This window comes from Salvelinus alpinus, chromosome 2, assembly GCF_045679555.1.
Source record: "Salvelinus alpinus chromosome 2, SLU_Salpinus.1, whole genome shotgun sequence".
NCBI classification, from domain to species: Eukaryota; Metazoa; Chordata; class Actinopteri; order Salmoniformes; family Salmonidae; genus Salvelinus; species Salvelinus alpinus.
In genome coordinates this window covers 115,215,054-115,240,532 of record NC_092087.1, presented here as the reverse complement: position 1 = coordinate 115,240,532, position 25,479 = coordinate 115,215,054, and the positions used below count along the sequence as shown (strand labels likewise).

Here is a 25,479-nt window from a genome sequence, read left to right as displayed (position 1 = left end):
CTAGTTGTAGTCACGATATGGTTACCAGTTATAACAAACAGTTATGTTTTTGCGTTATTACATTTTTTTTTTTACTTATTTCGGGAAATCTTCTAAACTACCCACAATGCACTATTTCCCAAGGCCATGTGGATGATCTCTGTGCTACTGAGTTTGTATGCCAGTGTAACCGTGTAATGAAGCTACATGTTTTACATATATTTAATCTTTATTTAACTAGGCAAGTCAGTTAAGAACAGATTCTTATTTACATTGCCTACCCCGGCCAAACCCTAACCCAGACGATGCTGGGCCAATTGTAGGCTGCCCTATGGGACTCCCAATCATGGCCTGTTATGATACAGCCTGGATTTGAACCAGGGTCTGTAGTGACGCCTCTAGCACTGAGATGCCATACCTTAGATTGCTTGTGCTGCTCATGTGTTTACATTACACTCGGTGTAATACACTCAGTGATAAAGGTATTGGATTCTGGGTAATCCACAGCAGGTTTTTGGAGAATTTGAAAATTGAGTGGTCCTGGGAAAGTAATGTATAAAGTTGACATTACATCATAAAATCCACCTTTTAAATCATACATTAGCAATTTATGTTTTAGGAACTACTGTTGTTGGTTTGGTGTCAAGTAAGCCTCTCTTTATATGTTATTTGCCGAATCTCAGTTTTCCATGTGGGTTTTATGCTAAAGTTCCCTCTTTCAAGTTGGTATCTAACTGGAAAATGCATCTTCTTTAGGAGTGCTATTTTTACCCTGTCGACTACTGATCGTTCATCCACACTGTGTGTCTCATCAATGCAGGTCATTTATGACAAATGTATAAAGTATATGTTTTATAAAATCATGAACACCAGACAGTTTATCAGCCCGGTTTTGTTAGTTTAGGTGTGTTATACTTCTTCGCCACCAGAGGGGGACATTGAATAAATCTTCAGGTTAATTTGATATATTTTGATAGTAAAATGGATGACAGTTTATTCTGACGTAGTGAATATGAGACACATGGAAACAATTGATTCATTTATTATAGTAAATTAGGAATTAGTAGGAATTGTTAAATCCACTATATGATCACAATGACTTTGATAGACATTTCAATAGTTTTTTTGTTAGTATATTATAGGGCAGATTAATGGAGAATTGCTGTGGGAGTGCTATTTATATCCCGTCACTACTGATCATTCATCCATACTGTGTGTGTCCCATCATTGCAGCTTTGGAAATAAATGAACTATCCATCCATTGCTCCTTCCTGTGTTGACTCACTGACTTGAGGGACCAGGAAGGTCACACTAGCTCGATAGGTTGATATCTAGCTCAAGCTTCACCTCATGCTTTTCATTAACTGTGTGGTTGTGTTATCTAGTGGGAACCCGTTAGCACGGTGGGCTCTGGTGCCTTCTTGCCGTGGGCTCAAAACGACAGAGGAAATCAACCTGCTTGCTCCTTTTTGTTTTGTCAACTTTTCGATATGGATGTTATGTTTGATACCGGAGGTTTATTTTTTTATTTTTTTATTTCACCTTTATTTAACCAGGTAGGCTAGTTGAGAACAAGTTCTCATTTGCAACTGCGACCTGGCCAAGATAAAGCATAGCAGTGTGAACAGACAACAACACAGAGTTACACATGGAGTAAACAATAAACAAGTCAATAACATGGTAGAAAAAAAAAAAAAAAAAAAAAAAGAGAATCTATATACAATGTGTGCAAAAGGCATGAGGTAGGGGTGTCTTGCTAATTGCCTATAATTTCCACCTGTTGTCTATTCCATTTGCACAACAGCATGTGAAATTTATTGTCAATCAGTGTTGCTTCCTAAGTGGACAGTTTGATTTCACAGAAGTGTGATTGACTTGGAGTTACATTGTGTTGTTTAAGTGTTCCCTTTATTTTTTTGAGCAGTGTATATCTCCCATTTCCATGTGTTTTTTAGTTGTGTTAGTTTCAACAATACGTACATCCTGTTTTCCCCCCCTAATCGATATCAGTAATTTATACATATTACTTTATGTTCTATATTATACATATTAACAAACATCAACATCAATTATGTATACAATCAACTGACAATTTTCGGGTATAATTATGTCAGTCAGGTCAGTTTATATTATACAGGAAGTATTATTAAAGAGATGCTTTACATTGAAATACAGATAGATGCAGTAGTCCCAGAGTTACTGATCCAAGGTCAGTTTATATTATACAGGAAATATTATTAAAGAGATGCTTTACATTGAAATACAGATAGATGCAGTAGTCCCAGAGTTAATGATCCCAGGTCAGTTTATATTATACAGGAAGTATTATTAAAGAGATGCTTTACATTGAAATACAGATAGATGCAGTAGTCCCAGAGTTAATGATCCCAGGACAGTTTTGCATTTCACCTCCTGATTGATGAATAACAATGTTAGAATAAAAAATAAAAACACAAGGCTTAAACATGCTCTCTCTCTCTCCATCTGTCTCTCGTCTGCAGATATGTTTTGATGTGAGAGGATGCCAACCCCCAGTCCCATCATCGCCACCTCACCCTCTTTTAAGATAACCTTTGGGCCGACTAGACACTGTTATGTAATTGTGATGAACTGAGAGAATATTTATGTAGCACTGTGATTCATTAATCATGTGCTGCCTTCCCTGCTCCTATGTGTTTACCTCTTTCCCTTTCTGTCTTTTACACCTCTCTCTCCACCTCCTCTTTCTTCCTCTGTTTTTATAATGCACAACAGATGTGCATTGAAGGACAGATTGAACCTGTAGTTATAACACTAATGAGCTTTTCAATAAAGCGTTTCACATTCTCTACTGGTTGAAATGAAGTGTTATGTGATGAAATACTCCACCTATCCTGTGTTTATCAGATCATTGCAGATGAAGGGCATTAGATATTGAGATGAACCGGTGTTGGAGTATTTACATGATGCATAGGAAGTGTAGTGTACTGTTTTTTAACATTATATTTCTGTATATATGAATTAACTAGTTAAATCCTGTTTCTAGTCTATTAGTTACAATGTGTAACCATTGATGTCCCAGGACCAAGATTGGTAAACACTGTTGAAGTGTATAATTGTAATACATACATGAAGTCACAGAGTCATTCAAAGTCTGGAATTTGATACTCCTGGTATTGGATATGACTGAAAAATTATCTCAAAGACATTCATACCTAAACTGCACCTTTATTTGCCAAGGTACAGTACATGATCAGTGAATATATTAAATGTACAGGCTACAATGTGGGGATCTCATGCATGGTAATAACTACATGTATATACGACTTGCATCCTTGGTACAACATGATATTATATTCTACTCAATCCACAGGCTTCATTAATGTCATTCAGGCTGTTTTGAAGTTGATACAACTGGCTATGATAGCTGAGGTTCATAGCTAGGTTCTGAACTAATATGTATACCAAACGTTTGGGTCCATACACAGATCGGCTAGATAGCTAGCTACACATCCATGGGCATACAGGGATTTTAATCATCCACTGCACAATAAGCAAGAACATAGCTAGCTACGTTATTTCATCTATCTGCATGGTAAATATCAGCAAGACAAGCTTACAAAATTGTACATTAAATTTGCAGTAAATTCTTCAGCTAGCTAGATTCTATACATCCACTGTTACACAAAACGACAGTCTGGTTTGCTGGTTGTTTCAGGAGTCCCTAAAACAACTAGAATTACAATTTCATATTCATGTCACAACACCCATAAAGCTAGTCAGCTATCTGGCTAATGTTAGCTGGGTCAGCTAGCTGGCTAATGTTAGCTAGTCAGCTAGCTGGCTAATGTCAGCTACCTTGCTAAATGGCGATTTTCATAAATTAACTTTATGATAAAAAAATGCATAATCATTTGTCTCTACATGAACTAACATTCCTGTCAACTGTACATGTTTTTTGCATGATTCGTTATGACGTTATAATCCCTTACAGTTGCTTCCATTCTAGTATTTCTGTCCGCCACCTTTGATTCAGTTCAGTTCTGTGTAGGGGTACCTCTCTCTTCTAGTATTTATGTTCGTCATCTTTGATGCAGTACAGTTCTGTGTAGGGGTACCCCTCTCTCCTAGTATTTCTGTCTCCATCTTTGATTCAGTTCAGTTCTGTGTAGGGTTACCCCTCTCTCCTAGTATTTCTGTCCGCCATCTTTGCTGAAGAAAGTCTAACAGTCGCTAGCGCAGCAGCAGCCTCCCCCGGTCCTAGTGCCGGGCCGATAAGATGTTTAAGATGCGATGGCGAAATAAGAAGAAATAAGAAATCACAGAAAAAATATATTGACTGATATTGATTTATTTAGGGGGGGCTAATTAATATTTTAGGACTAGCTAATTCCCTGAATCCTACCCTTTAATTTTTTGTCTGAAAATTAAATTTACATTTTACTCAACTGCGTTGCCCACTCCAGTCAACAGATGAGGTCTGCGACTTTAAGGCAATGTTGCTACTGTGACGTATAATCTAGTGGACGGAACGCTTCTTTCAACAGCAGCAACAGACAGTCAGCCACCTCGGTAGCTTGCTAGCCAAAATAGACGAACCAATAAAGCTCTTTAGACGCTTTAGTGTATATTTGCCACTGTATTTTAAAACCACTTCTGTCGCTTAGTTAGTTATCCGTTTTAATTTCATATTTACGGTATTGTTTTTATTATTCATCTAGCGGGCTGGTTAAGTTAGCATTAGCCTAGCTAGCTAACATCTCCAACCATGAGGTCACTAAGCTACTCTCTTGTTAATGAAGAGGAGGACTGCTGGACGCAGAAAGAAGCTCTCGTCAAAGAGGAGAAGGAAGAGAAGGATATCACAGTAAAACAAGAAGTAGACGGTGAGGCCGTTACCGTGAAAGAAGAAGAGAAAGACGTTTCAGTGAAAGAAGAGGAAGACGCGTTCAGAGTGAAAGAGGTGGAGGATGTTACAGTAAAAGAAGAGGAGGAGGAGAAAGAGGAGGCTGCAGTTTTTGGAGTGAAAGAGGAGGATGGGGAGATGACTATCACATTGGAAGAAGAGGAGGAGGAAACTGAATATCTGGGCTCGGGTTCCCAAACGCATCTTAAGGCATCCAATGGTTCTAAGGATGAACGGGCCCTGATTAACACAAGTAAGTACTACCTTAAAAACAGAGGCACAAACTCTGCAGTTGTTGAACTGTTTTATTTTTTTATTTAACCAGGTGGCTATGATGTCATAATGATAGTTTAACATGGTGACCATGATGTCATAATGATAGTTTAACCAGGTGGCCATGGTGTCAAAAGTTAAGACTTTTTGTATTTAACCAGGTAGGCCAGTTGAGAACAAGTTCTCATTTACAACTGCGACCTGGCCAAGATTTTATTTTTATTTATTTCACCTTTATTTAACCAGGTAGGCAAATTGAGAACACGTTCTCATTTACAATTGCGACCTTGCCAAGATAAAGCAAAGCAGTTCGACACATACAACAACATATGGTTACACATGGAGTAAAACAAACATACAGTCAATAATACAGTGAAAAATAAGTCTATATACAATGTGAGCAAGTGAGGTAAGGGAGGTGAAAGGCAAACAAAATATATATATAAATAAATAAAAATATAAAAAGGCCATGGTGGCGAAGTAAATACAATATAGCAAGTTAATAAAAAATAAATAAAATAAAAACACTGGAATGGTTGGTTTGCAGTGGAAGAAAGTGCAAAGTAGAGATAGAAATAATGGGGTGCAAAGGAGCAAAGAGCAAAATAAATAAATGAATACAGTAGGTAAAGAGGTAGTTGTTTGGGCTAAATTATAGATGGGCTATGTACAGGTGCAGTAATCTATGAGCTGCTCTGACAGCTGGTGCTTAAAGCTAGTGAGGGAGATAAGTGTTTCCAGTTTCAGAGATTTTTGTAGTTCGTTCCAGTCATTGGCAGCAGAGAACTGGAAGGAGAGGCGGCCAAAGGAAGAATTGGTTTTGGGGGTGACCAGAGAGATATACCTGCTGGAGCGCGTGCTACAGGTAGGTGCTGCTATGGTGACCAGCGAGCTGAGATAAGGGGGGACTTTACCTAGCAGGGTCTTGTAGATGACCTGGAGCCAGTGGGTTTGGCGACGAGTATGAAGCGAGGGCCAGCCAACGAGAGTGTACAGGTCGCAGTGGTGGGTAGTGTATGGGGATAAAGATAAAGCAAAGCAGTGTGACACAGACAACAACGTAGAGTTACACATGGAATAACATGGAATAAACAATAAACAAGCCAATAACACAATAAACAAGTCAATGACACAGTAGAAAAAAAGAAAGTCTATATATAGTGTGTGCAAAAGGCATGAGGAGGTAGGCAATGAATAGTCCATAGTAGCGAAGAATTACAATTTAGCAGATTAACACTGGAGTGATAAATCAGCAGATGATGATGTGCAAGTAGAGATACTGGTGTGCAAAAGAGCAGAAAAGTACATGTACAGCTGCAGCGATCGATTAGCTGCTCAGATAGCTGATGTTTAAAGTTGGTGAGGGAAATATAAGTCTCCAGCTTCAGCGATTTTTGAAATTCGTTCCAGTCACTGGAAGGATGTGTGGTGTTAAAGGGGAAATCTGCAATTACCACATCCATATTTTGATTTTTAAATTATTTATTTATAGCCATTGATTCTTGAAGAATATAACACATGCCTCATGATCTTAGTTCAACTGTTGTACCCCATCAGAACACCAAATAAGCTTTTTTACTTCAATGTATAGAAACTATGTAAATCAACACTGTAAAGCCTCAAAACATAGTTAAAACGCTAATGTTGATATCATGGATGGTCAGTCCTTGCATCAGTCCATGGTCAGTCCTTGCATGTTGAGTTAGGGTTGATACAATAGCTTTCTCTATGAATTTGAAAGTAGTTACATTTCTCCAGCCCCATCCATCATCTTATTAGCAAAATAGTGGTGGAATTACAGCTTTTTATTGGTTGATTGATTGTTGTGTGGCTTTTTTAAAGGGACAACTTAGTATTTAAACAGAAACAAAATGGCTGCCCAGAGACTTGGTTTGGTAAACAGCTGAGGGATGGGGGCTGGAGAAATGTAACCACTCTCAAATTCATAGAGAAAGCTATTGTATCAACCCTAACTCAACACCTAGCGACCTCGTCAAGAAGTTCAGACATCTTGGCGTAACAGTTTTAAGGTGTTGGCTTGACAGTCACTGGACCCAGGTTTGAGTTCAGCTCAGGGCTTCCCCCTGAATTCACTACACTATGAATACAAGGACTGGCCATGCATGATGTCATAATGATAGTTTAACCAGGTTTCTAGGCTATATAGTATATTCTAGAATTCATCCATGATGTCATAATGATAGTTTAACCAGGTTTCTAGGATATATAGTATATTCTAGAATTCATCCATGATGTCATAATGATAGTTTAACCAGGTTTTAGGCTATATAGTATATTCTACAATTGCCAGTGTAGATTTCCTGTGGGGGTCAAATTGTTAGAGCTGTTGATAAGTCATTGTATAATATTCAGCATATATTTTCATGCCATTCCATCAATATTGCCCAACCAGAAGAGAATAAACTCTTCCTGAACCAACTCCTGCTGTCCTTCATAAATTCTGACTTTGCTGGTAATCGGCTACACAAGCAGTCAGCAACCTACATTTGTAGTGCAAATGTATCTTACCATTTCTACTGATCTGCATGCCAGTTATGATTTTCATATTCACATTTTACTGGAACAGTTTAATTTAATTTATAATAGTATCTCAATCATTGTCTGTGATTAATCTACATTCTATCTAAATGACAATTATACAAATCTAATTAACTTTTATTGCCATTATGAAATCATGGATGAATTCTAGATGCCAACTACGTAAAAAATAACCTACATAAAGCCAATAAATAAAAACATTGCTAATAACTGTCCTATAAATCACATGGCCTGTCTATAACGAACTTGAAACATTGTATAAAATATTCTGGGCCCTCAGTTTCCCCTGCCAGTGAGTTCTCGACCGATACAGCTGTAGGCTATTTGTGAAAGAGATAAGAAGTAATCAGGTATTTTATAACATTTCCACTGGATCAGAGCATTACATTTTTCCCTTTCGTGCCGAGTGGTTATCGAAAGGGCGAGAGCTGGAAATATTTTTCAAATACTTTGAGGAACTATTCTCATTTGCAATTGATTTTGATTAGACTTTGTTTACTTGCTGTTTGAGGTGAAAAAAAAACATTACTTTGAGAAGCTCCACAACTCACAATCAGACATCCCCAAATGGGCATATTTATAGGCCTACATTTGTGCTCAGGACAGGTAGACTAGTCCTACTTCTATATGTGTAACCAGGTAGACTAGTCCTACTTCTATATGTGTAACCAGGTAGACTAGTCCTACTACTATATGTGTAACCAGTTAGACTAGTCCTACCTCTATATGTGTAATCAGGTAGACTAGTCCTACTTCTATATGTGTAACCAGGTAGACTAGGTCTACTTCTATATGTGTAACCAGGTAGACTAGTCCTACTTCTATATGTGTAACCAGGTAGACTAGTCCTACTTCTATATGTGTAACCAGGTAGACTAGTCCTACTTCTATATGTGTTGTCAGGTAGACTAGTCCTACTTCTATATGTCTTGTCAGGTAGACTAGTCCTACTTCTATTTGTGTTGTCAGGTAGACTAGTCCTACTTCTATATGTGTAACCAGGTAGACTAGTCCTACCTCTATATGTGTTACCAGGTAGACTAGTCCTACTTCTATATGTGTAACCAGGTAGACTAGTCCTACTGCTATATGTGTAACCAGGTAGACTAGTCCTACCTTTATATGTGTAACCAGGTAGACTAGTCCTACTACTATATGTGTTGTCGGGTAGACTAGTTCTACTTCTATATGTGTAACCAGGTAGACTAGTCCTACTACTATATGTGTAACCAGGTAGACTAGTCCTACTTCTATATGTGTAACCAGGTAGACTAGTCCTACCTCTATATGTGTAACCAGGTAGACTAGTCCTACTTCTATATGTGTAACCAGGTAGACTAGTCCTACTTCTATATGTGTAACCAGGTAGACTAGTCCTACTTCTATATGTGTAACCAGGTAGACTAGTCCTACTTCTATATGTGTAACCAGGTAGACTAGTCCTACTTCTATATGTGTAACCAGGTAGACTAGTCCTACTACTATATGTGTAACCAGGTAGACTAGTCCTACTACTATATGTGTAATCAGGTGTGCGTCAACATTGACAAACAAAAGACAATGAATAAATTGACAAAACTGACACATGTTGCGGGGTCAGGTCAAATCAAATGTTATTGGTCACATGGTTAGCGGATGTTAATGGTCACATGGTTAGCAGATGTTATTGGTCACATACACATGGTTAGCAGATGTTATTGGTCACATACACATGGTTAGCGGATGTTAATGGTCACATACACATGGTTAGCGGATGTTAATGGTCACATACACATGGTTAGCGGATGTTAATGGTCACATACACATGGTTAGCGGATGTTAATGGTCACATACACATGGTTAGCGGATGTTAATGGTCACATACACATGGTTAGCAGATGTTAATGGTCACATACACATGGTTAGCAGATGTTAATGGTCACATACACATGGTTAGCAGATGTTAATGGTCACATACACATGGTTAGCAGATGTTAATGGTCACATGCACATGGTTAGCAGATGTTAATGGTCACATGCACATGGTTAGCGGATGTTAATGGTCACATGCACATGGTTAGCGGATGTTAATGGTCACATACACATGGTTAGCGGATGTTAATGGTCACATACACATGGTTAGCGGATGTTAATGGTCACATACACATGGTTAGCGGATGTTAATGGTCACATACACATGGTTAGCAGATGTTAATGGTCACATACACATGGTTAGCAGATGTTAATGGTCACATACACATGGTTAGCAGATGTTAATGGTCACATACACATGGTTAGCAGATGTTAATGGTCACATACACATGGTTAGCAGATGTTAATGGTCACATACACATGGTTAGCAGATGTTATTGGTCACATACACATGGTTAGCAGATGTTAATGGTCACATACACATGGTTAGCAGATGTTAATGGTCACATGCAGATGTTAATGGTCACATACACATGGTTAGCAGATGTTAATGGTCACATACACATGGTTAGCAGATGTTAATGGTCACATACACATGGTTAGCAGATGTTAATGGTCACATGCAGATGTTAATGGTCACATACACATGGTTAGCAGATGTTAATGGTCACATACACATGGTTAGCAGATGTTAATGGTCACATACACATGGTTAGCGGATGTTAACTTCTCACGAGTCACCATCCCGGATCCGGGAGCACCCTCATCAGTAAAAAAGCTGACTAGCATAGCCTAGCATAGCGCCACAAGTAAATACTAGCATCTAAATATCATAAAATCACAAGTCCAAGACACCAGATGAAAGATACACATCTTGTGAATCCAGCCATCATTTCTGATTTTTAAAATGTTTTACAGGGAAGACACAATATGTATTTCTATTAGCTAACCACGATAGCAAGAGACCCAACTTTTTTTTTTCACCTTTTTTTCCTGCATAGGTAGCTATCACAAATTCGACCAAATAAAGATATAAATAGTCACTAACCAAGAAACAACTTCATCAGATGACAGTCTGATAACATATTTATTTTATAGCATATGTTTTGTTCGAAAAATGTGCATATTTCAGGTATAAATCATAGTTTTACATTGCAGCCACCATCACAAAATCTCACCAAAGCAGCTAGAATAACTACAGAGACCAACGTGAATTACCTAAATACTCATCATAAAACATTTATGAAAAATACACAGTGTACAGCAAATGAAAGACAAACATCTTGTGAATCCAGCCAATATTTCAGATTTTTTAAGTGTTTTACAGCGAAAACACAATATAGCATTATATTAGCTTACTACAATAGCCTACCACACAGCCGCATTCAATCAAGGAACGTTAGCGATAGCGAATAAACCAGCAAAATATATAATTTTTTTCACTAACCTTCTCAAACTTCCTATAACATCATATTACACAATACATATATGGTTTGTTCGAAAATGTGCATATTTAGCGGTACAATTCGTGGTTGAACAATGAATACTAGCCAAACTGCCCAAAATAATCCGGATATATTTCTGACACTCACATCATCTAATCAAATAACTAATCATATACTTTACTAAAAAATACAGGTTGGACAGAAAATGAAAGATACACTAGTTCTTAATGCAACCGCTGTGTTAGATTTTTAAAAATAACCTTATTACGACATACAGCTTACGTTATAGCGAAACTGCGCCCGAATTCTGGGCGGTATATAGTCTAAACATTTTTCGACAGAAATACGAAATAATATCATAAATGGTTCCTACTATTTGATGAGCTTCCATCAGAATCTTGTACAAGTTGTCCTTTGTCCAGAATAATCGTTGTTTGGTTGTAGAATGCCCTCTTCATCTGTAGAACGCTAGCCAACATTAGCAGTGTGGCGCAGCAGTGTCCAAATCCCCAGAACGCATCACAAAGAAAATATCGAAAATCGGAATAAACTTATATAAACTGATATAAGTCGGTTTAATATAACTAGTTGATGATGTTTTTAACACATATATCGAATAAAATCAGAGCCGGATATATCTAACGTCGATAACGAAAGGTTTTCAGAACGCAATCCAGGTGACCGATTCGAAAGAAAGAGTGGTCGCGTCACTCCAACAGGTCTTGTTTGGCCTCAGATAGAGATATACACCCCATTCCAATTCCCACTGCCTACTGACATCTAGTGGAAGGCGTATGCAGTGCATGTAGACCCATAGATTACATGCAAATTGATAAACTGACCCTGGAACAGAGTGCCCGATTTCAGATTTCTCACTTCCTGACAGAAGGTTTGCTGCAAAATGAGTTCTGTTTTACTCACAGATATAATTCAAACGGTTTTAGAAACTAGAGTGTTTTCTATCCAATAGTAATAATAATATGCATATTGTACGAGCAAGAATTGAGTACATGTAAATGGAGGCTATTATTGCTGTCAGCCTATGAGAACTCCCCTGAGTTTTCCCCCACGGTGGTGAATTAGTGAATAGACACAGAGCTTAATGTGAGGTTCCTTCAGTAGCACTCCTGATCTTGCGCTGTAATATTAGGAATACATTGTGGAAAACTAAAATCTTTGTTCACCATTTTTGTTCCAGACAGATATACTACATCCATAACTAGTGGTTTCCTCATTACCAGATATACTACATCCATAACTAGTGGTTTCCTCATTAGCAGATATACTACATCCATAACTAGTGGTTTCCTCATTACCAGATATACTACATCCATAACTAGTGGTTTCCTCATTAGCAGATATACTACATCCATAACTAGTGGGTTCCTCATTACCAGATATACTACATCCATAACTAGTGGTTTCCTCATTAGCAGGGAGGTGTTTCTGCAATCAAATTGTGTGTGCATCGCCCTCGTGCTGCAATTTTAGCAAACACAAAGGGGCCTTTTTTGGAGATCAAAGGTCGTCTGCCACACGGCTTAGGTTTGACTGTCTTAAGACAATTGTAAAATAATTTAACAGACCTCTGGACATCACCTTTTACCTCAAATAAACAGTGGATTTCTGCTGTTGTGGCCCTTTAATCAAATCAAGTTTATTTTATATAGCCCTTCGTACATCAGCTAATATCTCGAAGTGCTGTACAGAAACCCAGCCTAAAACCCCAAACAGCAAGCAATGCAGGTGTAGAAGCACGGTGGCTAGGAAAAACTCCCTAGAAAGGCCAAAACCTAGGAAGAAACCTAGAGAGGAACCAGGTTATGAGGGGTGGCCAGTCCTCTTCTGGCTGTGCCGAGATTATAACAGAACATGGCCAAGATGTTCAAAATGTTCATAAATAACAAGCATGGTCAAATAATAATCAGGAATAAATGTCAGTTGGCTTTTCATAGCCGATCATTAAGAGTTGAAAACAGCAGGTCTGGGAAAGGTAGAGGTTCCATAACCGCAGGCAGAACAGTTGAAACTGGAACAGCAGCAAGGCCAGGTGGACTGGTGCAAGGAGTCATCATGCCCGGTAGTCCTAACGCATGGTCCTAGGGCTCAGGTCCTCCGAGAGAAAGAAAGAGAGAAGGAGAGAATTAGAGAGAGCATACTTAAATTCACACAGGACACTGGATAAGACAGGAGAAGTACTCCAGATATAACCAACTGACCCTAGCCCCCCGACACATAAACTACTACAGCATAAATACTGGAGGCTGAGACAGGAGGGGTCAGGAGACACTGTGGCCCCATCCGATGATACCCCCGGACAGGGCCAAACAGGAAGGATATAACCCCACCCACTTTGCCAAAGCACAGCCCCCGCACCACTAGAGGGATACCTTCAACCACCAACTTACAATCCTGAGACAAGGCCGAGTATAGCCCACAAAGATCTCCACCACAGCACAAACAAAGGAGGGGCAGGATGATCACGTCAGTAACTCGACCCACTCAAGTGACGCACCCCTCCTAGGGACGGCATGAAAGAGCACCAGTAAGCCAGTGACTCAGCCCCTGTAATAGGGTTAGAGGCAGAGAATCCCAGTGGAGAGAGGGGAACCGGCCAGGCAGAGACAGCAAGGGCGGTTCGTTGCTCCAGAGCCTTTCCGTTAACCGTCTGACTTTGTTGTTCACACAGGAGAGAGATGTGACTATCGTGGAATCTCTGGGGAGCCTCAACAGCCTATTGATGCTGACAAGGCAGAGAAGAGTCTCTCCAGATCAGAACTCCTCAAGAAACACCAGCAGAGATCCACAGGGAAGAAATCTCACTGCTGCTCTGACTGTGGGAAATGTTGCAAATCTTCATCAGAACTTAAAATACACCAGAGAACACACACAGGAGAGAAACCTTATATCTGTGATCAATGTGGGAAGAGGTTTACTACATCTAACCATCTGACTGTGCACCAGAGAACACACACAGGAGAGAAACCATATAGCTGTGATCAATGTGGGAAGAGTTTTTCTTCTTCTAGCTATCTAACTATACACCATATAACACACACAGGAGAGAAACCTTATAGCTGTGATCAATGTGGGAAGAGTTTTTCTTCTTCTTGCTATCTAACTATACACCATAGAACACACACAGGAGAGAAACCTTATAGCTGTGATCAATGTAGAAAGAGTTTTTCTTCTTCTAGCCATCTAACTATACACCATAGAACACACACAGGAGAGAAACCATATAGCTGTAATCAATGTGGGAAGAGTTTTTCTTCTTCTAGCTATATAACTATACACCATAGAACACACACAGGAGAGAAATCTTATAGCTGTGATCAATGTGGGAAGAGTTTTTCTTCTTCTTGCTATCTAACTACACACCATAGAACACACACAGGAGAAAAACCATATAACTGTGATCAATGTGGGAAGAGTTTTACTTGGCCAAAAAGCCTGAATATACACAAGCGGACACACACAGGGGAAGAGATACTCTGATAAAAGATCTCTGATTAAACATAAAATACATGAAGGAGTTGTTTCATGATATCAATTAAATAATGTCACAATGTAGAATGTTTAAACATTGTAGGAGGAGTATTTTAATGATGTCACAATGTAGAATGTTTTAACATTGTAGAAGGAGTATTTTAATGATGTCACAATGTAGAATGTTTTAACATTGTAGTAGGAGTATTTTAATGATGTCACAATGTAGAAGCCTAAACATTTGTCCCCTGTTCTAAAAAAGTGACTAACACAAAAAGAGCTGTGTTACATTTCCCACGTTGGTGACCCACTTGAATCAAAATTCAACACTTCAAAATGTAGCGAGCTGTTTTCTACAAATTGTCCTCTAACCAGGGATGTACACATTACTCCCAGATTCCGTGTGGTTTTTGAGCTGTTAGTTTTAACAGGAAGTGCAACCTCATCTCCATCCTCTCTGCACAATTGATTTCAACATGATATCGATGAGTGATGACAAATAAGTGTTGTGTTCCTTTGTTTAGCGACCTCTACATTTAAATGCATCACTCCAAAATGTAGCTGACTGTTTTCTGCAGGTTGTCCTCTAACCAGTGAGGTAAAATATATCTCCCATTTCCATGTGTTTTTTTTAGTTGTGTTAGTTTCAACATCAGGTACAACCTGATTTCCCCCCTAATCGATATCAGTGATTTATTGCTACTTGTTAAAACAACAGCGTTTTTGGTGCTTGTGTCCATGGTGAGTTTTCGGATTCTATAAAGAGAATTTTGAGAGAAAAAAAGAATACTATTGTGTATTATTATATAGAAATATTTTTTTATGTTTTGAGGTTGGACTTTAGCACGTCTAGCTCGTAGGACGCACTGATTGGTGTCACCTCGTTAGTCAGTATGTGTTACACCTGTGCTGGCTTGTCCATCTCGTTAGTGGGAAGGTGTTTCACCTGAGCTGGTCCAGTTTCTATTTAAGAGTGTCTGGCCCAGTGCTCCAGTTGTCTTGATAGATGTGGAGAGTCAACACCTTTAGTTGCTCCACCTTTTTGGTTTGCTTCCTGTCTTTAAGTTTGTTGTGGGTTTTTCTTTTGTTTGCCTCTTCTTGGGCAGATTTAGTGGGTCTCATGGTGGGTGTCTTTTAGGTCCTAGTTGTTGTTACTAGTCAATTTTCAGTGGACACCCCCATAGTGTCTTTCAGAACCCCTCCTAAAAAACAAGCTAATATTTTGGGTTGGATATATTAACATTTTAATCAATGGCATTTCCTTAAAATGTTCATTATTCTTCTGTTTGTGTACTAAATATTTGATTATTTTCATTGTCTTTTATTTGTTTTTTTCCTGTTCCTGTAGCATCCATCCATCCATATCTGAAATGTGCTGTATAAATAAAGCTTGATTTGATTTCAACAACAACATGTTATTTTTATTTCACCTTTATTTAAACAGGTGGCCATGATGTCATAATGATAGTTTAACCAGGTGACCATGATGTCATAATGATAGTTTAACCAGGTGACCATGATGTCATAATGATAGTTTAACCAGGTCGGCCAGTTGAGAACAAGTTCTCATTTACAACTGCGACCTGGCCAAGATAAAGCAAAGCAGTGTGACAAAAAAAACAACACAGAGTTACACATAAACAAACGTACAGTCAGTAACACAAAATATATATATACAGTGTGTGTAAATGGAGTATGGAGGTAAGGCAATAAATAGGACCATAGTGGCGAAATAACTACAATCTAGCAATTAAATAGATCAAACAGATCAATCCCATTTTCCAGCCTGCTGAAGGGCTCTAGGTGGTGGACACCACCCCCGGCTCTACCAGGGTCTTGAGGTGCTCTGCTGGTGGAGTGGTAAACACCACCCCCGGCTCTACCGGGGGCTTGAGGTGGTCTCCCACAGCTCTGCTGGTGGAGTGGTAAACACCACCCCCGGCTCTACCGGGGGCTTGAGGTGGTCTCCCACAGCTCTGCTGGTGGAGTGGTAAACACCACCCCCGGCTCTACCGGGGGCTTGAGGTGGTCTCCCACAGCTCTGCTGGTGGAGTGGTAAACACCACCCCCGGCTCTACCAGGGGATTGAGGTGGTCTCCCACAGCTCTGCTTATGTCATGTTCTGTGGCCTTGCCGTTCCATTTCATGACTGCCCCTGCAACACAGAAAGAAACACATTTAGTCATATTATATAAAACACTCAAAGTAATGGATATGATTCATCTATGGCCTCAGTTACACCTGGCACCTAAATGTAACTTCTGTCATCTGATCACTCCAAGCTGCATTAGGTTCAGATCTACCAGGATGGGCCTTTGACGCAGTCAGGCCACCGAATATGCATAAGCAATGTAAAGAGATGTGGGGAAAAGTACATTTTACACACATTACCTTCATAAATCAAATGTTATAGGTCACAGGCAGATGTTATTGTAGTGAAATGCTAGACAAGACAAGTAGGCACACAATGGATTATGGTCATTGTAGTTAATTCATTTTTATGAGCTAAACTATGTAGAATATTGGCCTGTTGGAAACTACAACTCCCTACTACATCACACAGTTCAGTCTGGATCTGATTTATCTCTAGAGAAACTACAACTCCCTACTACATCACACAGTTCAGTCTGGATCTGATTTATCTCTAGAGAAACTACAACTCCCTAATACATCTCTAGACTAGTTCCAGACACACCCTCTGGGCAGACAGGCCAAAGGCGCTTGCTTGCCCCAATTCAGGGAACCGTTGATGTACTTCAGAGGAACTGTGTCTAGAGTGATTTCCTGTTGTTTTGACACCTCACTGGAAAACTAGAATAACTATCTGTTGCTACAGAACGAGACGACCAATCCCCAGTTAGTCTGTGTCTCGTTCTCCACACACGGACACACACCAAGATCACGTGTTTTCTATATGCACAAGATAGTTTGACTATATAAGGCTTCTGAACTCCTTGTGTCATCGAGCTCTCGGCCTTCCACCTCAGAGTGTAGGGCTGACCAGCTACATTATTGCAATTCTTATCAAATAAAGGTTGATTGTTTGAAGAAATGGCAAAGTCTCTCCTGATTGGTTAGAATTTCCACTACAATGTGCAATAGGCTTTTTCAATATCAACAATGATAAACTAGATCCATTCTGTTGTTGATTTACTTCTGTGTTTTGAGCCGTTGTCCTGTTGCATCACCCAACTTCTGTTGAGCTTCAATTGGCGGACAGACAGCCGTACATTCTCTTCAACTGGCGGACAGACAGCCGTACATTCTCTTCAACTGGCGGACAGACAGCCGTACATTCTCTTCAACTGGCGGACAGACAGCCGTACATTCTCTTCAACTGGCGGACAGACAGCCGTACATTCTCTTCAACTGGCGGACAGACAGCCGTACATTCTCTTCAACTGGCGGAGAGACAGCCGTACATTCTCCTGAAAAATGTCTTGATATACTTGGGAATTCATTTTTCCGTCGATGACAGCAAGCTGTCCAGACCCTGAGGCAGCAAAGCAGCCCCAAACCATGATGCTCCCTCCACCAGACTTTACAGTTGGGACGAGGTTTTGATGCTGGTGTGCTGTGCCTTTTGGTCTCCACACATAGTGTTGTGTGTTCATACTGTATTGGAGCAGCAGCAGCTGACTGCCCGGTTCAACATCAGTTCACCGTCTCACCTCATACTGTATTGGAGCAGCAGCAGCTGACTGCCCGGTTCAACATCAGTTCACCGTCTCACCTCATACTGTATTGGAGCAGCAGCAGCAGCTGACTGCCCAGTTCAACATCAGTTCACCGTCTCACCTCATACTGTACTGGAGCAGCAGCAGCTGACTGCCCGGTTCAACATCAGTTCACCGTCTCACCTCATACTGTATTGGAGCAGCAGCAGCTGACTGCCCGGTTCAACGTCAGTTCACCGTCTCACCCCATACTGTATTGGAGCAGCAGCAGCTGACTTGATCGTTGATGCTAATCAGCATGTTTGAATCTGAGAGTAAATAGAGCCGACTACAACTCTAAAAATGAAGGGTTTAACTGGAGTTGTTCTCGGATCCCCTAAGAACCGTAGGGTTCTTGGTCAATGAAAAACAGCCCCAAAAGGTTCTTCAAAGAACTTGTTAGAAGGTGGGTTCATCGAGGAACCTCCGTTGTTGCTGGACTTCTTCCGGGAACTTCGCAATTACAACTGAAAACGATGGTGACAAGTTTGGATGCGGCAACAGTTAAAAAGGTTAAGTTGGGTTGATGTTTGGCTCTGAATATGTCTCGAAATAATTTATTATTTCAGTTTCAATTTGAAGAACCCCTAAAGAATACCCCTAAAGAATACTCGAGGAACCTTTACTTTTTAGAGTGTATATTGATAAAACTCACCTTGTCCGAGAGACATTTACATAGTTACACACAGCCAAATTTGTGATTACTATTTTGGGGCGAAATAGCGGCCACAACAGACAGACCTGATATGGCCCATAATTCGACGTCCTTGGACGTCACGTGCTGACTGGGTATGACCAAAGTTATTCTATTTAGCTGCACTTTGTAGTACATTTTTACACTATAATAAATGTTTCTGATGCCACATAGCCCGTTTTCAAAGGGAGCCGTTGGTTTTTAGATGCAGTCGCTTTTTAGCTTTTTGTCTGAAAGTATTTTCTCAACTGCGATACCAACTCCAGTCAGCAGATGGTGATGTGCGTCTTTCAGGTGATTTTGCCACTGAGACGTATAATCTAGTGGACGGGACGCTTCTTCAACATCAACAGCTAGTCAGCCACCTTGGTTCACTCTAACTTTATGGAAAAAGGTTTATTCAATCAATCTAGCAACTCCTCTCATACTGGGAAAATACAGGAATACACACTCAGAGCCTCCTGACTGGGCCCTGTTTACACCTCCAAGGTGCCCCCCTCACACAGGAATACACACTACGAGGCTTTTCTAAAAACTACATTTTGCGTGTTTCGCTCACCTCTTTTTTTTAAACTAGGTTTGAGATTTGGTATCCACTCGGCTCGCTGCCTCTCAGATCAAAGGTGCGTCCATCTGCTCCATTCCCAAAGTGTGGTCTCCCTGAGATCCCAAGTTTGAGGGATCCCTGGTGCACCATTTACCCAGGTCATCAGGAGCGGTCACCAAGTGAAGATTAACATCCCCAAATGTGGTTTATTTCTTTAATATCAAATGAGACAAACTTATCACACAAGTCAGAGTTAAATCTAAATATTTATTCACTTATTAATAAGGGAGCAGGTCAACACAACGCGAATCAATTGAGTGCTCTACGATAATGATGGCTGGTCAACAAATCACCCCCAGATGATTCGTTGAGAGCCAAGATACAAAAGTACAAAGGTCTTTTACAGCCAAGATAAACCCCTTTCAACCTACATGACCAACAACAGACGTATAGAACGGGTCACAAGGTTAAGATTTGTATGAAATATACTTATAATTCTCAGCAGACAGTATCTGCTGTAAAAACAGTACTCTTTGTGCAGAGACCAGGGTCTGGCCCTGGGGTCATCTCTCCCTGATACCATATAGAACAGAAACATTAACTCATGCTCTGGAATGCGGTCTCTTTAGGTTTAATCACCCAAAAGACATTGTAAATCTCCTGTCAGTGTTTTCTCCCAGAGGCCCGTCCTCAGTAGAACACACAGACACAATAGTTCTAAGAACCCTCTATTCTGTTGCATAAAACAACCATTTGATGCAATAAAAGTATTATAATATAATGTTGCAGTTTTGCTCTCTGTGTCCACTGAAAGTTGACTAGTAACAACAACTGGGACATAAGTCACCCACCATGAGACCCACTAAATCTGCCAAGAAGAGGCAAACAAAAGAAAAACCCACACCAAACTTAAAGACAGGAAGCAAACCAAAAAGGTGGAGCAACTAAAAGGTGTTGACTCTCCACATCTATCAAGACAACTGGAGCACTGGGCCAGACACTCTTAAATAGAACCTGGACCAGCTCAGGTGAAACACCTTCCCACTAACGAGATGGACAAGCCAGCACAGGTGTAACACATACTGACTAACGAGGTGACACCAATCAGTGCGCCCTACGTGCTAACGAGCTATACGTGCTAAAGTCCAACCTCAAAACATAAATGGAAAAACCAAAGACTAACTAACACCTTAAGAGTTTGCTCACCAACATCAGAAAACAACTTCCATTTCACATTATAATCAACTACAATGCTTCACCGTCAACAATATAAACATGGTGTCTGTCTACTGGCAAACAACAATTAAAAACAATATTTATTTTTGATTATTCCCACAAAGATTTCTCTTTCTATAGCTTCTAGAACTCTCATCTTCCTAAAACCCACTAGCTTCTAGAACTCTCGTCTTCCTAAAACCCACTAGCTTCTAGAACTCTCTTCTTCCTAAAACTCACCAGCTTCTAGAACTCTCGTCCCCTTGGAACGATCCCAAACAAAACTCATCTCCAATACGGAAAAACGTGCAGTAAAAATAAACTGTGATCCATGGCAATGCCCTGGCTAAACGCAAAACACAAAACATTTTGACTGCCCCCCTTGAGACAATCAGCAACCAAGTTGTTCTCGCCACGGACATGTCTGATTTCAAGAGGAAACTCCTGCAATATCCGTAGTAACTTTCCACCTCACTGCGGAGCTTCTCTCTCTTTTCAGGGTTCACTAGATAGGCATGTTGTTGGATCGGGGCCCAGTCCCCAATGTCATGCTCTAGTACATTTGGGTTGGCACATCTGAGAATTAACCCTGATATTCTAAAAACAGGGCAACAATGTCAATATAATTGTACCCCAAAAAAACGTCAGTTGGTTGCATGAATAATTTTCATTACTAAATCTTACATGAAATGTAAAATGTGAAATATTTGATTGCATAGTATTATTTTCAACAGCTTTTCAATTACATTTTGCTAGGTGGGATAGCCCAATGTCAAAACACAGTTTTAACGTGTCCAAATAAATAACCAATATGCAGAAACAGTTTGGGATAAATTGAAAACCTAACATGTGGTCACAATAATTGTCTTTTTTTAAAACAAGCTCCTTATAAACTGCATAAGCACCAAAAACACTGTTGCTTTGACAAGTAGCAATAAATCACGGATATCGATTAGGGGTGGAAATCCGGCTGTACAAGCTGTTGAAACGAACAACTAAAAAAACATGGAAATAGGTGATATCTTTTGGCTCACTGGTTAGAGGACTACTTGCAGAAAACAGTCAGCTACTTATTGGAGTTATGCATTTAAATTTAGGGGTCGCTAAACAAAGGAACACAACACTTATTTGTCTTAACTCATCGATATTATGTTGAAATCAGTTGATTCTGGGAATAATGTGTACATCACTAGTTAGAGGACAACTCTTTTTTTGTTAGTCACTTTGTGTTAAATCACATAAATAGTACTCTTTCAATTCAGAGCCTGGATTTCCCCCAATGAGCCTAATATCCATATCATGTTGAAATCAATTGGACAACGTTTAGGGTTCTACACTGTGACATTCTGACTGACTTACTGCAGAGTATATTAATATACTATTTATTAAAACATTCTACATTGAGACATTAAAATACTTCTACTACAATGTTAAAACATTCTACATTGTGACATTGATATCATGAAACAACTCCTTCATATATACATTTTCTGATATTTGATCAGAGATATTTTATCAGATTATCTCTGGTCACAGCTAAGAGATTTCTCTCCTGTGTGTATTCTCTGGTGCACTGTCAGCTCTCCAGATTGACCAAAACTCTTCCCACATTAATCACAGCTACAAGATTTCTCTCCTGTGTGTGTTCTCTGGTGTGATACCAGATGGCAAGATTGACCAAAACTCTTCACACACTGACCACAGCTATAAGGTTTCTCTCCTGTGTGTATTCTCTGGAGTACAGTCAGATTGCCAGATGTAGAACATCTCTTCCCACATTGACCACAGCTGTAAGGTTTCTCTCCTGTGTGTGTTCTCTGGTGTGATACCAGATGGCAAGATTGACCAAAACTCTTCACACACTGACCACAGCTATAAGGTTTCTCTCCTGTGTGTATTCTCTGGTGTACAGTCAGATTGCCAGATGTAGAATATCTCTTCCCACATTGACCACAGCTGTAAGGTTTCTCTCCTGTGTGTGTTCTCTGGTGTGATACCAGATTGGCAGAATGACCAAAACTCTTCCCACATTGACCACAGCTATAAGGTTTCTCTCCTGTGTGTGTTCTCTGGTGCACTGTCAGATCTCCAGCTTGACGAAAACTCTTCCCACATTGATCACAGCTATAAGGTTTCTCTCCTGTGTGTGTTCTCTGGTGTCGAGTCAGATGGCAATATTGACCAAAACTCTTCCCACATTGACCACAGCTATAAGATTTCTCTCCTGTGTGTATTCTCTGGTGTTGAGTCAGATGGCAAGATCGACCAAAACTCTTCCCACATTGACCACAGCTATAGGGTTTCTCTCCTGTGTGTGTTCTCTGGTGCAGAGCCAGAGAGCCAGGTGTAGAAAAACTCTTTCCACATTGACCACAACCACAAGATTTCTCTCTTGTGTGTGTTCTCTGGTGTAATACTAGATGGCAAGATTGACCAAAACTCTTCCCACATTGACCACAGCTATAAGGTTTCTCTCCTGTGTGTATTCTCTGGTGTACAGTCAGATTGCTAGATGTAGAACATCTCTTCCCACATTGACCACAGCTGTAAGGTTTCTCTCCTGTGTGTGTTCTCTGGTGTGATACCAGATGGCAAGATTGACCAAAACTCTTCCCACATTGACCACAACTATAGGGTTTCTCTCCTGTGTGTGTTCTCTGGTGCAGAGCCAGAGAGCCAGGTGTAGAAAAACTCTTTCCACATTGACCACAACTATAAGATTTCTCTCCTGTGTGTGTTCTCTGGTGTAATACCAGATGGCAAGATTGACCAAAACTCTTCCCACATTGACCACAGCTATAAGGTTTCTCTCCTGTGTGTATTCTCTGGTGTACAGTCAGATTGCTAGATGTAGAACATCTCTTCCCACATTGACCACAGCTGTAAGGTTTCTCTCCTGTGTGTGTTCTCTGGTGTGATACCAGATGGCAAGATTGACCAAAACTCTTCCCACATTGACCACAACTATAAGATTTCTCTACTGTGTGTATTCTCTGGTGAATTTTAAATGCCTGATGAGGTGAATCTCTTCCCACAGTCAGAGCAGCGGTGAGATTTCTTGCCTGTGGGTCTCCACTGGTGTTTCTTGAGGTGTTCTGATGTGGAGAGACTCTTCTCTGCCTCTTCAGCATCATGTTGTTGTTGAGGCTCCCCAGAGGATCCACGATAGTCCGTATCTCTGCTGTGTGAACAACAAAGTCAGACGGTTAAAGGCCCACAACAGCAGAAATCCACTGTTTATTTGAGGTAAAAGGTGATGCCCAGAGGTCTGTTAAATTACTTTACAATTGTCTTAAGACAGTCGAAACCTAAGCAGTGTGGCAGACGACCTTTGATCTAAAAAAAAGGCCCCTTTCTGTATTTGCTAAAATTGCAGCACGAGGGCGATGCGCACACAATTTGATTGCAGAAACACCTCCCTGCTAATGAGGAAACCACTAGTAATGGATGTAGTATATCTGGTAATGAGGAAACCACTAGTTATGGATGTAGTATATCTGTCTGGAACAAAAATGGTGAACAAAGATTTTAGTTTTCCACAATGTATTCTGAATATTACAGCGCAAGATCAGGAGTGCTACTCAAGGAAACTCACATTAAGCTCTGTGTCGCTAGTTACTAATTCACCACTGTGGGGGACACAGGGGAGTTCTCATAGGCTGACAGCAAATATAGCATTTCACATTACTTTTGGATTACAACTGTTAGGCTCCTTTGAATCTCCTGCTTAATATGTTTGTGATATTGTCGCAAATCAACTGCTTTATACTTATAAAACACTTCAACCAGTAAAATGCTCTTTAGCTAGCTTTGCCATCAGCCTGAAACTGAGGGTTTGTACATTAAGTATTGGCCCACAACAAATTGGCCCACAACTTCACCTAACAACAACATAGACCTACTGTAGGACCCATAACTTCACCTAACAACAACATAGACCTACTGTAGGACCCATAACTTCACCTAACAACAACATAGACCTACTGTAGGACCCATAACTTCACCTAACAACAACATAGACCTACTGTAGGACCCATAACTTCACCTGATAACATAGACCTACTGTAGGACCCATAACTATAACATAGACCTACTGTAGGACCCATAACTTCACCTAACAACAACATAGACCTACTATAGGACCCATAACTTCACCTAACAATAACAGACCTACTGTAGGACCCATAACTTCACCTGATAACAACATAGACCTACTATAGGACCCATAACTATAACATAGACCTACTGTAGGACCCATAACTTCACCTAACAACAACATAGACCTACTGTAGGACCCATAACTATAACATAGACCTACTGTAGGACCCATAACTTCACCTAACAACAACATAGACCTACTGTAGGACCCATAACTTCACCTGATAACAACATAGACCTACTGTAGGACCCATAACTATAACATAGACCTACTGTAGGACCCATAACTTCACCTGATAACAACATAGACCTACTGTAGGACCCATAACTTCACCTAACAATAACATAGACCTACTGTAGGACCCATAACTTCACCTAACAATAACAGACCTACTGTAGGACCCATAACTTCACCTAACAACAACATAGACCTACTGTAGGACCCATAACTATAACATAGACCTACTGTAGGACCCATAACTTCACCTAACAACAACATAGACCTACTGTAGGACCCATAACTTCACCTGATAACAACATAGACCTACTGTAGGACCCATAACTATAACATAGACCTACTGTAGGACCCATAACTTCACCTAACAACA

The 25,479-nt window shown here is 40.1% G+C and overlaps 4 protein-coding genes and 1 long non-coding RNA gene across 5 annotated transcripts in view; 3 read left to right on the top strand and 2 right to left on the bottom strand.

Moving 5' to 3' along the window:
• The window catches only part of LOC139550484 (uncharacterized), a 182,593-nt gene extending 179,852 nt beyond the window's left edge, over positions 1-2,741 (top strand). The window contains exon 3 of the long non-coding RNA XR_011670052.1: positions 2,481-2,741. This is a non-coding gene — a long non-coding RNA (uncharacterized lncRNA). The remainder of the gene's footprint in view (positions 1-2,480) is intronic.
• LOC139548778 (zinc finger protein ZFP2-like) overlaps positions 1-25,479 on the top strand; it is a 497,157-nt gene that overhangs the window by 34,127 nt on the left and 437,551 nt on the right. The window lies entirely within an intron of this gene.
• LOC139548755 (zinc finger protein ZFP2-like) overlaps positions 1-25,479 on the bottom strand; it is a 154,774-nt gene that overhangs the window by 6,578 nt on the left and 122,717 nt on the right. The window lies entirely within an intron of this gene.
• On the top strand, positions 4,481-15,919 carry LOC139549140 (zinc finger protein 73-like). Its single transcript, XM_071359295.1, has 2 exons — positions 4,481-5,117; positions 13,742-15,919. Exons 1-2 carry the CDS (start codon positions 4,727-4,729, stop codon positions 14,548-14,550), a joined length of 1,200 nt encoding a protein of 399 aa, XP_071215396.1. The 5' UTR covers positions 4,481-4,726; the 3' UTR covers positions 14,551-15,919.
• Positions 19,746-24,211, bottom strand: LOC139548433 (zinc finger protein 135-like). The gene has a single exon (XM_071358133.1). The coding sequence runs from the start codon at positions 23,845-23,847 to the stop codon at positions 22,324-22,326; it is 1,524 nt and encodes a 507-aa protein (XP_071214234.1). The 5' UTR covers positions 23,848-24,211; the 3' UTR covers positions 19,746-22,323.